Source organism: Sesamum indicum, linkage group LG6, assembly GCF_000512975.1.
Source record: "Sesamum indicum cultivar Zhongzhi No. 13 linkage group LG6, S_indicum_v1.0, whole genome shotgun sequence".
Lineage (NCBI taxonomy): Eukaryota > Viridiplantae > Streptophyta > Magnoliopsida > Lamiales > Pedaliaceae > Sesamum > Sesamum indicum.
The window spans coordinates 4541203-4554348 of NC_026150.1; the positions used below are offsets into that span (position 1 = coordinate 4541203).

Sequence of the window (13146 nt, forward strand, 5' to 3'; positions counted from 1 at the left end):
TCATCTTATAATACTAAAGTTCTTTTTATATGCTCGCGGGAACCGCGTGAGATAATAACTAATTATAATTATAAAAAAAAGAGTAAAAATAAGAAATATCTATTCAATGGTCCCATGATTTTAGAGATCATGGGGAAGGCCACCTTATTCGTGGAATGTTGTATCTACTGAATAGTAGGTGTGTCGTTTCATTCGTAGGTGTTGGTTAGATTTAGTTTATTAAATATTATTGATCATAGTATAATTATTGTAATAATCTTTGTTAGATATTGATATCCAACAAGAATGATTGTAATAAATTTATCTCAATTAATAATAGTTCATCGTTCTTACTCCAAAAAAAAAAAAAACATCTATTTACGTGTGGAGTATATGAGTGCTAAGAGGATAATTATATTTACGATATCTTATCTATGATTTGTTTACATAATCCTTTATATTTTTTTGTGTAATTATAAAAATTAATTCCGATAATAACAAAGCAAGGGTACTTTGTGCGACGTGTTGATATTTTTGGAGTGTGTACGTCTAATTTTTGAAAACATAAAGATGATTTATGTAAATAGTGTTGATATCTTAGGTGGACTTGCATATAATTTCTCAAAAGATATAAGTGATTTGTGTAAATAGACAATTGATTAGAGAGTGTACATATAATTATTTCATAAGTAAAATATTTAAATTGGGGGTAAATTACATTGGCATTTTTCTTATATTTGTCGTTATTAAAAAAGTATTTTTATTTAATTAAAAATTACAATTATTTTATTAGAATATGAAAATTACAATTAGAATTATTTCATATAGCATACAATTGGACTACTACATATATAAATGACTAGTTTATGAAAATAACTAAAATATCATATTTAACCACAAAAATGTATTAAATCATGACATTTGGGGCCCTTCAGTATTTTAAATATTACAATTTAAAAAGGATATTTTCATAAGAAAAATAATCAAATTATAGTCAACTTTATGATGGGTAATTTTGAACTATCACATGAAAAATTTGTCGGAACCATATCGGATGGAGTTAGGAGAAAGCATTAGTAATTTTTAGTCTATTATTAATATATTTATAATTGTGACAAACTCGAAGGAGTATAAATATGAAAGGGCGTTTTTGTTTATTTTTTATTTTTTTAATTCTTTTTTTTTTTGCCAAAAATAATGAATGTATAATTGTCCTTTTGCAATTTTCCTCCTAAGAAATTTTTAATTTATTAGGGATATATCTATAATTATAACGAATACTAATAATTATAAAAAAGAAGTACCCCTAGTAGACTATTAAATATTAGTAAAAGTCACAAAAATGCACACACAAATATGCATAATAATATTTAATACTTAATTTTTTTTTATATATAAAACATTTAATTTTTATATATTCATTGGCAAGCTTATCAAAAGTTAAATATATATATATATATATATATATAATTATCATTTTTTTTGTATTACAAAATATTCGATTCATCAAGCACAGAATTGAAATGCCAATAAAAAATAAATAAATAATTGTTGAAATCAAACCAATTACTTCGACTCAATATATAACGTATCAATATTTTTGATTTATCAAAATTTTAATTCAATTTGATTTGATTTTATCAAATTATATCTAATTTTAAATGGAAAAAATGCAAGCAACCCCTTGTGATATCGCAAATGAGTAAATTACCCCCTTATGAAAAAATAAATAACGATTTTACCTCCCTATATTTTTTAAAAATACAATAATTTACCCCCCTATGATTTTTAACTTCATTTACTTCCCTGTATAAGGAGATAAATTGCTTCATTTTAAAATATACAAAAGGGTAAATTACTATATTTTTTTCATAAGAGGTAATGTGCTCATTTTCAATATTAGAGGATAAATTGCTATCCACCCAATTTTAAATACAATCAAAATTTGCGATGGACCACTGGAACACGGACCTGATGGCCACATCTTGTACAATGGGATGTCCTTGTTGGGGTCAAAACGAGTGGTTGTGAGGACACTGTCTTGTGATGATGTTGTGAGCTATTCCATACATCGACTCCACCATGCAATATTATACCTAAATGTTAGGTTCAGAATGCACGACGATTAAAAAATTGTGAGTTCGAGTTTTATGAAAATAAATAGACATGCAATTTATTTCTTTATTTACTTTTATCATTTTTTGTTTTGTTGTTTGTTTACTTTAGATATATTTGTTGATTTAATCGTTCCAATATATAAAATTAATATTTAAATTAAAATATAATAAATAATGTTGTAATAAATCGAATCATATTTAAAATAAGAATAATGGGAGGCAATTTGGAGCCGTCCCATGTGATGGTTTTTAAGGAATCATAAAAATCAACACATTGCGACAATCATACTAATTAATGTACAATGAATTTTACATGAGTTTTTGGTGGTGGACCTAAATTGACATTTACACCCCATAAAGTTACATCAAATTATAAAGAAATTTTTGTCCTTCGTAAAATTAAAAGTGTATTTTTTAATATCGTAGTTGTAATTATGAGTTGGTTGCGCAATTTTATACAAATAATTCTTGAGGTACATTACATTAGTACTCTCTCAGGGGTACGTTTATAATTTCTACATACCTCTTGAATTACATTACATTAACACTCTCGTAGGACGTACATCTGTAATTTGAAATATTCCTACAAATACCAACAATACGACACAATATTTGGTTCGTGTCATGTGTTGAGACCACATATTCGCTTTTGAAATAACAAAAATAACTTGCAAACTTTGCAAAAATTACTAAACAGTCTAGAAATATGTAACTTTTACGTGGACTAGATCGACCCGATAAGGTCATCATCTATGAAGACCGTCCAATCTTCTTACAATTGATGATACTAAATGTTCATGTAAAATTTATGAGACTGGAGAAAGTGTCCCTCAACTCTAAATATCAATTCTCCAGATGTCACGAGCTATACATTATCAGTTGTATTTATTGCACTACTTATTATTTTTTGATAAATCTATCTAGTTTAAACATAAAAAAACTATAATTACGGTCTACTTAGTGTTAGTTCTCTAAGCGCAGACTTCAAGAATCCATCACATCACCTGAGATCAAATAGCCTGCAAGAACAATCGTGAGTGTTTTTTTTTAATATTTTATATATTTTTTTATTTTAAAATTTTTATATAGTTAAGTTCATATTCAATATTATAGCGACTTTATATGAAAAATTAACAATATGTTATAATTATCAATCAATATTATATTTTTTAATTTTAGATAATAATACATTATGGTACCTTTATTTATATAATTTAATTTCTGTACAGACAAGCTTAATTAATAATTTAGTAAAATTATAATATTTTTTTAAATAATTGTTTAATATGGCGCATGCATATAAATTTTATTTTAGATTTTAATATTGATTTGTAACATTTTATACTTTTTTTAGATTAATAAGTCCGAACAATTAACTTATAATTTTTTATATCTATTTGTGAGTATATATTTATACCAAAATACATAGTATGTAACTTATTTTATTATTTATAATCTTATGTCAAAATTTGATGATTCTAATCAAGGACAACAACAATAATAATAATAGTTGAATAATTTTAATTATTTTTATTGCTATTATATATATATATATATTATGAGATCAATTACTATTTTTGTACTAAGGTTTAAAAAGTTTATTCTTTTAATTTTTTTATAAATAACGAGATCAATCAATTTTAAAAAATAACTTATGTTTATTTCTTTTATTAATATTAAATAATTATACAAAATTATGTGCAAGTATTTTAATAATTTGATGTATATATATATTATACTTTTACTAATTATATTACTACTTAACTGATTAGTAGTTTATATTTATAACAATAAATAAAATATTGTACCATCTGTTTAATATTTTTATAATATAATAATATTTAATATTATTTATTTATAATAATAAAATTTGATGAAAAATTCGAGTTTAGCTCAAGCCATGTAAAATGAGCTGACGAGCTTGAGCTCTCGAGCCATGTAAAAGAAATTCGACCTCGAGCTCGAGCCGAACTCGGCTCATTTACACCTTTATTTTATTTTTTTATATTTTAGGGTAAATTACAATGACCTCCCCTGACTCAAAAATCAAGTCTCGCTTGAGTTTCTAAATTGCTCGAGTTACATATACTTATTATCCAGCAAAAAAGAAATAACACACCGCCTCATCATTATTTAATAATCCAATATGTTTTTATGAACATATTTTCTTTCTATTTATAACCACAAAGAAGAGGAATAATTATATCTACATTCCTAAATTTATAATCTATTTACACGAATTATCCATACTTTTTTAAAAAAATTATATATATACCTGTCAAAATCTCGTATCATTCACATAAGTCATTCATACTTTTTGAAAAATTATACCCCCAAAAATAAAGGGGGTAAATTGCTAAATTCTTTTCATAGAAGGGTAATTTGCACATTTGTAATATCACATGGGGCTAATTGCTTTTTTCCGTTAAATACATCAATCGATTTGATTTGAATTTCTATTCATTTATGATGTTAATAAATCAATATTGGATTAGTCGCATATTGAAAAGATCAATATTAGTACTTTTAAATTAAAATAAATTTATAAACTTATATTTGTACGTTACACTAAATATAATTTTAAAGACAAAAATATTGCAAGTGATCGTCGAGCATATTGTTTTGGCACCCAAATGACAAGTGAGGTATTTGGAGTTAATAAGGTAATTTTAATCTATTTTTTTGTATTTTCATGTAATAACTATTTCACTCCTTGATCTAACTTTAGGTCCAAGACATTATGTCTGTTAATTAGTGTGCAATACCTAAATCCAAACTCAGATCCATTTTGATTGTTATGACCCATATCCTTACCTAATATTTTTACATTAGATCCAAACTTAGACACATATATATGGTATTAATTTTCTTGATTTGGGTAGAGCCCACACTTTAAAATACAGGTAGCTAAATTTTAATATGCAAAAATACTTCTTTATTCGTTAAATTAAAAATCAGTAAATTCATAAACTTTTGCTAATTATCAATACGACTATGTATACACTCAACATTGAAATAATTATTTTGTACTTAGTTAATTTATACAAATTTAGTATTAATTTGTAAACATTGTCGTTTAATAAACTTTCAAATTGATTGTTATATTTAATAATAGAGGGCATTAATACAAATATATCATATTATTAGTAATTAAGGGTATTTTTGGTTCATTTTTATTTAATTTAAAGAATTATTCAAAGATAGAGAGGGTAAATGAAGGTTTATATAGTTTAGGGACGTAATTGATGAAGGTAACATACTTCATGAGTGCAAACTGAATTTAACCCAAATATTTCTTATTATTTGAAAAATTTATAAATACCTTTTGAAATTAATGGCCGTATAATAAATATTCATTCGTGACAGTTCATTATAAAAAGTACTTAATAAATTAACAATAATTAATTATAAAAAAATATTTATAATTTTTCAAATAATATAATCAAAAGCAATTAACCATGAGAAAACAAGTTATAATTTAGTCGTGATGTGTCATCTCACCTCACTAATAATACCGAAGTGATTATGGATGTGACGAATCGACCTCCTTAATTATTGGGAATATGACGTAGCTCAAGTCCCTTTAAGCCTAACTAGGATGTTTCTCCTAATATTTGTTTGTTTTTTTAGTGTTTCAATCAGACAAATTTTGTAAGTTGAGTAAAGATACTAAAGTATTACTAGAAACTTAATCAAATGATTTATTAATTATGAGTTTAATTATTCAGCCGTATATATTTTTTATGTGTGATCATGAATAATTGAAATTTTGCAGGTGGGCCGCCTCTTGATCTTTGGGAAGACGGTTGTTTTTGGGATAAGGACACATTCTAACTCGTACTTTTTTGTTGTCATGTGTCTTTATTTGCAAAGGTGGTTAAAATATTTGTCATGACTAATGATTTTACTATGGCTCTTAGCTATGACGAATAATTTGTTTGTATCGATTTTATTTAACTGTGGTTAATAATAATTGTACATCATATTTTTTAGCCATAGCCGTTAATATTGTAGCCAATAGTAATTTTTTTTTTCTAGTGACACTTCTTGACTTATGGTTTATTTATACAGATTATTACTGTTTTTTGAAAAATTACACATACACATACGAGAAACATCGATACTATTTACACAAACCGCTCATACTTATTGAAAAATTACACTCTCTCAAAAAAATCAAGATCTGCTAATGAGACTTAGCTCAGTTAGCGAAACTGAGGCCCATGACAAGCAACGAGCGCCCCTAGAATTGTGTATAAAAATTATTAATATTAGCATGAATAAGTGCCAAAGAACAACTCATGAATCTTACATAATGGCCACATTTTTGTCATGGTGAGTATATTTGTATTGCTTAAACTACAACTATCTTCCCCAAAATGGAGTATAATTGTGAACACCTTATTATTGTTCGAAAAATTATAAATATATTTTTTAAATAAAAAAATTATATCGTTTCTAAATGATGAGATAAAAATTACTACTTTACCCTTATTAAATATTTTTTTATAAAAAAAATTATGATTAAATGTAAAAAAAAAATCTAAAGAGAGTAAAGTAAATAGTTCATAGAGCGTGGTAGTGCATTAAAATATGGATAAATTACAATGACCTCCCTGAGGTTTGGTATAATTACAAGTACCCCCTCATCATTACTCTCCTGAGGTGTGGTATAATTACAAGTACCCCCTCATCATTTGAAAAGTTACAAATGCCCTCCGATATTTGATGAAATTATATAACCTTGGATGGGGTTATGAAATTGTCAACTTTGTCCGTTTTATATTTTTTTAGTTTTTTTGTGAAAGATTAAAAACTTATAAAAAAATCAAATGGGATGAACGAAATTTTTTTAAAAATTATAAAAAAATATCCACTTAGACCATAAAAAAAATATTTTTTTAAAAAAATAAATAAAATTATAATTTTTAATCCATAAGGGCATTTTTATCAGTTCACCATAAAATGAATGAAAATATAATGGATTGGACTAATTGTTAGATGGCTGTTAAAATCAGGGGATATTGGTAATTTTCAAACAACGAGAGAGCATTCGTGATTATGCCAAATTTCAAGGGAGATCGTTGCAATTTACCTTAAAAATATTTTAAAGAATTTTTAAAAAATATATAAATTTAAAAGAGCAAATTGCTTATTTTACCATAAGCAATAGATGAAAATCAGATGGAGGCTAATAAAATTAGGCGTTGTTAAACTGATCTTAAAATAAAAGAAGTATTTTTAATTTTATGAGCAATAAGAAAGTATGAGGGGGTGGCTGTAATATTATTTAGCTGTCCCAATTTATTTGGCTGTTTTTTACAACTATATAACTTTTCTCAAGTCATTAATTAGGTTTATTTGAAGTCGTATAAGGAAAATTATGGGTCATCAATGAACTTAGCCCAATTTAATCGTAAATAACTTGATCATAATTGGGTTGCAGGATTGATCTTGATCTTGGGAGACTAATTCTTGAAGGGTTCACGAGATATAGGCCTCATTCCACTTCAACGTATGCAAGATCCATCAACATCAGACCACTAGACCACCAACAACAAACCCCTAATTTATCCCCCCCCCCCCCCCCCCCCCCTAAAAAAAAAATAAAAATAAAAAATAAATTTATATATTGAAATAAGTTTATTAAAAAAATACTTTTTTTTTATTATTATCTTCATCTTATAAGAATTTTTTAGAACTTTCAAAATATTAAGTCTTGTTTTAAAAATAGGCTCTTAAACTATTTCAATGAAATAATGTTATAAATTTTATAAAATATTAGTAATGATGATTTTGTAATTAACATCATTAAATTTAAATAAGTTGGTTACTCTTTATTTATTGGGATAATTATATTTACACCCCTTCACTTGTTATCTTTTTACACAAACCACCGTACCTTTTGAAAAATTACAGAATCCATTCTTTACAGCTTTTAAAATAAAAAAATGTCCCTATTGACTATGTCAACCTTTAAAATAGTTTTTCAAGGATAAAAATGCCCTTAGAGGTGTTTATGTAATTATCAAAAGGTAGAAGGGGTGTCAAAGTATTTTTTTTTTTAAAATGTGTAATATGACCCCATATATTTTTTTATTATTTATACTACTTTTTAATTTAAATATAAATTATTATATTTTTTTATTGAATCTCTATAAAATTGAACCTTTTAATAATTAAAGTATTAAATTATTTAATCTATATATAAATTAGGAAAATTATTAAAATTAAAAGATTATTTTTATTTATAACTAAACTTTACTAAAATTGAAAATAATTTATGTAGTTTATATAAATTATATACAATTAATAAAATAAATAATTTGTTTATTTAAAAAATATTTTAAATTATTAAATTATTTATTTTAAAAAAATTATCTTCCCCAGTGCCCACCCTAACCACCCTTTTATTAAAATATCTTTTTAATAAATAAATTATTATTTTATTAAACTTAGTAAAACTATAATCTCAAAAAATATATAGCGTATACGTATATATGTACGTATAATACTAATTACCGCATAATTCTGCCAGTTGAATCTTTCGGGTACGTACGAGAAGTCGGAATACTTTTCTGTTTCATTATCATTTTCTTGTATTGGATAAGTTAGTGCACTTATTAAAATATATACAGACATGCACACTTGATTGTATATATATATGCCCCACACGAGATCGTATTTTTTTAAAAAATAAGATATCATTTTATTATATTATTCAATTTAAATTCAAAAAATCAATACTATATATATTTATTGATAAATTTGTCGTTCTCATACGTAATATTATATGATTTTTTGTAATAATTTTTTTTATATGTTTCTATAATGAGAAATTTGCTGATTTAATTCATATGCTTGTTTCCATATATGGTAATTATACAATATGATGTTTGGGTAGCACGTCATCCCTTTATGACGTTCTTAATTATTCCTTGCCAACTAATTACAATTAGATACATAATTATTAATTTGAGATTAATTTTTTCTCGAAAAAATATAATAATATCTGCTTACATCTTAAATTTAAAGAATTATTATTCTAATTAATAGTACTACTACAAGTTGATTGGTGCAACAAAGACCCCTTAATTCTTTCTTAAGTTAATTAGCATATATGACGAGAAATTGCATTTTTCGTTCCATAATTTAGACGCAATATATTTTCAATCATATTACTTATGGGTTGCACGGAGATAGTCACATAATTAATTTAATTAGAACTCTCACTTTTAGTTCTCCGATCATCTCCTTCAAGAAATTGACGCAAAAAACAACTTACAAGTCACGTGGCTGCTTTACTCTACTTTACAACTTACAAATTATTTTTAGACGAAACTATTTTTATAACGGTGAAAATATACCTCATCACATGTATTAACGTGTGAAAATATATAGGAGTAATTTGGTTACAAAAAGATTTGTTTGACCTACTATAAATCAGTAATAAGTTAGTCGAGTAAATATAATTTTTTTCTAACTTTTTTTATTAATATCAGCAAAATTTGATGAATTTTTTACTAATTTTTTTACAACGCAATTATCCCACTAATCAAATTATGTGCCGAATCTTCCAACCGAATAAGGAAGATTCTCACTCCGGAAGAAACTAATGTCTGAAACCACAGGCAGGCATGTCCGAAACCAGAGAGAGAAGAGATAGAGCTCCCATCCCACTTCTTAGGACAACATCTTTAAAAAAATTAAATGAATTTTAATAAGCCATTCAAACCATACACGTGCTCCGCCCTCACCCTCTTCTCATACCTTAATTTCACCACTACTATATTATAAATTCTATGATTCAAATTCAAATTAATCACGTACTAAATAAAGCGCAAAATATTTTTTTAATCTCATAAAATAAGAAAAAAAATAGAATTTGTTCCGATACCACAATTATGGTAAGTATGGCTTTTAGTCCCATAAAACTCACAATTACGTATTTTTAGTTTCAACAAGTCACGTGCGTTGTGGTTTTGAGTTTAAAAAGACATTATAATTTTGGGACTAAAAGGCCCAAAATCATAATTTTCAGAACTAAAAAGACGTGATTTTGAGTTTTATGGGATTAAAAGCGTCACCTATTATAGTTGTGGTACAAAAAAAATTCTGTAGTTATTTTATGGGACTAAAAAAAATATTTTGCCCTAAACAAATTATCCATATTCATTATTTAAATAACCTGCACTTAAATAAAAATAAATAAATACAAGTAATCATATAATAAATATATCAACACTTATTTATTATTCTCATTACAACTGGTATCATTACACATTAAGATTAGACTAGACCTATTCGATGGGCCGAGGACAAAAGAGTTAAACGTCTCTAAAACAGTACGAGTTTATCTTTTTAAATGTCTGTAAATAGACAAGAACCTGTCTTGGAATTCAGTTCGTTTAACGTTGAAACGATAATTTATTGATTAATAATATTTTAATTTCTTAATATAAAAGTAAACACATGGGAAGTGGGAACAGCGGAGCGCCTACATCTTTAATTATAAATAATTAAAAAAATAGAATGTGGGAGGATAGTGCTTTTCATATCTGCTATTTAATTTCAAATATAAGATAGTTAATTCACCTTAATTAATTCCCACCGTTAGATGAGGACAATAATCAAATATTAATTCATCCTAAGTTGTCATGAGGCTATTATCAATAATACTTTATATATAAATCAATCTTCATCATTTTCCTTACATGCTGTTCTCTGTTGGTACTAAGTAATTTCTACTCATATCAAAGAGGGATTTTTTTTTTTTTTTTTGAAGTTTTTCTTCCTTTACTGGCAAACAGGACTTTTCAGGTAATTTATTTTGAGCAACATTATATTTTTGTTTCTATAACTGTAGGTGGTTGGCACTTTTAATTCTATAATTTTTACTATTTAAATATTTAGTTAACTTTTTTTATGAATTTAATCCTGGATATTCATATTTGGTCATTTTTTTGGAAAATTTTAGTTGGGTATTGATAGTTTTGGTCATCTTAGTTTTTGTTCTGTAATTATAGATCGTTACCGTTAAAATTATCAACACAAGTTTAAATTTGCCAAAGAACAGGACCAAATGTGAAATGTTCAGAACTAAATTGGTAAAAAAAGAAAATTAAATGTGTAAATAGTATAAGTTATAGGACAAAAAAATGCTAACGATCTATAGTTCAGAACAAAAGTACAATTTTGCCTTTTTTTTTAAACTCCAAGATCGGACGACGATTGGATTAATTTTATGTCTCAAATTCTATCATTTTTTATTTTAGTTTATTTACCATATGCACTTGTTTGCCTGTTAAAATCTCAACCTTAAATAAAATTAATAGCATAGTAGTCTTTGCATAAGAGATATATCATAGGATTCGAAATAGAAAATTGAATTAGACGTGTGTGTGTCAGTGTGTGTGTTTGTTTGAACTTCAAAACATCTGTGTTGAATGCGTGCAGGGAAGAGATTGTTGCCTGAGATGGAAGGAAATTGTGATGACATGTTTGGTGTTGAGGCTGCTGATATTCCTCATGAGATTTACACCTCTCGCTCTCGGCCTTACTGTATGGATCAGCTCATGGTTTCTCGACAAACAATGATCACAACAGACCCTTCTTCTTCTTCTTCGGCTTCGTCTTCGTCCTCGTACTCTTCTGCTTTTCCCCGACAGGCAATTTATTTCGAAAACAAGAACCCGACATCATCTGTCCTGCTGATGCAAGAATCAGATTTTAAAACACCTAATTTTGAGTTTAGTCCTAATGGGACTGCAAATTTGTCATCCACTATCCTGAGTTTTTCATCTCCACTACTGATCAAGGATGATTCTGTCGATAACGTCAACCAATACGACGATTTAGCACTCTGGAGAATTAGCCCGAAGAGGGATCAGCGCAGCGGCGTGCCGGTCCGGAATCCATTGCAGGCCCGGGAGCATCTCGCGGCTGAGAGGAAACGCCGGGAGAAGATAGGGCAACTTTTCGTCGCTCTTTCCAAGCTTGTGCCGGGTATTAAGAAGGTAGTATTGTTTTTTGGTCCCGTTTGAACGTATTTGTTGATTTATATGATCGTATATCGAATCAGACTGAAAAGGAATGAATTATAGTTTGGAGTTAAATGTTAATTGTTTACAGTTGGACAAGGCTTCTATACTTGAAGATGCTATTGACTACATAAAAATCCTCGAAGAACAGATTCGAGTTCTTGAGGTAGAACAGGTGGAGAAACGGTCAGAGGATATCGATAATTCTACCTCTAAAGAGAGCTCCAACATTATTGATGACAGCACGAACGAGCTCTCAGCTGCTTCACCAATCAAGGTCAGAATTTCAGACAACAATGTGCTCATAAATATATTGTGCAAGAAACAAAAGGGATTCATGTCAAGAATTCACATGGAAATGGAGAAGATGAATCTATGTGCGGTAGACGTAAGGGTGATGCCATTTGGGAGGGATGCACTAGACATCACCATTCTCGCCCAGGTATGTGTTCGATTACAGATCTGGATTGCTTTTATATACATGAATATTGTCTATTTTATGTTTCACTTTGGTCTACGTATGCAGATGCAAAGCGAATTATGTGTTACAGTAAAGGACATTGTTGATCAACTGGACATGGCTTTCTTGAATCCACCTCACATGCAATAGTAACTTTTGTTAGTCCCTGGACACATCTTCTGTAATTATCATTATAACTTTTTGCCATCTGCGTCGGTCTATTATTGGTATATGTGTATACACACTTCTCATCATTCAAATAATAATAAATTTGTTCATATATATGTGTGGCGCGCCGCGCTTGTTTTACTATAATTCTTTTCAACCTCTAATTAGACCAAGATTCTTAGTCTTGGGAGGGAGAATTTGATTCATATATATGGGAGCTCAGGGTAAGTCAATTAAGATGGAATTAATCAGGTTGTGAAACAGTGTTATTTTTTACAACCTAATTAATTCCATAATTCCGTAACTCAATTAAATTTTACTTGCTAATTCCCACGATACTAATTTTTTGGAGTTCTCTGTAAAACAGTCAGAACACTCTGCA

The 13146-nt window shown here is 27.4% G+C and overlaps 1 protein-coding gene across 1 annotated transcript; it reads left to right on the forward strand.

Moving 5' to 3' along the window:
* On the forward strand, positions 11506-12835 carry LOC105163719 (transcription factor bHLH19-like). Its single transcript, XM_011082164.2, has 3 exons — positions 11506-12112; positions 12228-12578; positions 12663-12835. The coding sequence occupies exons 1-3, from the start codon at positions 11543-11545 to the stop codon at positions 12744-12746; spliced, it is 1005 nt and encodes a 334-aa protein (XP_011080466.2). The 5' UTR covers positions 11506-11542; the 3' UTR covers positions 12747-12835.

Coding starts and splice junctions, on each gene's coding strand:
- LOC105163719 (XM_011082164.2), top strand. CDS start 11,543: ATGCGTGCAGGGAAGAGATTGTTGCCTGAGATGGAAGGAAATTGTGAT. Junction 12,113..12,227: donor TTGTGCCGGGTATTAAGAAG/GTAGTATTGTTT, acceptor AATTGTTTACAG/TTGGACAAGGCTTCTATACT. Junction 12,579..12,662: donor ACATCACCATTCTCGCCCAG/GTATGTGTTCGA, acceptor CTACGTATGCAG/ATGCAAAGCGAATTATGTGT.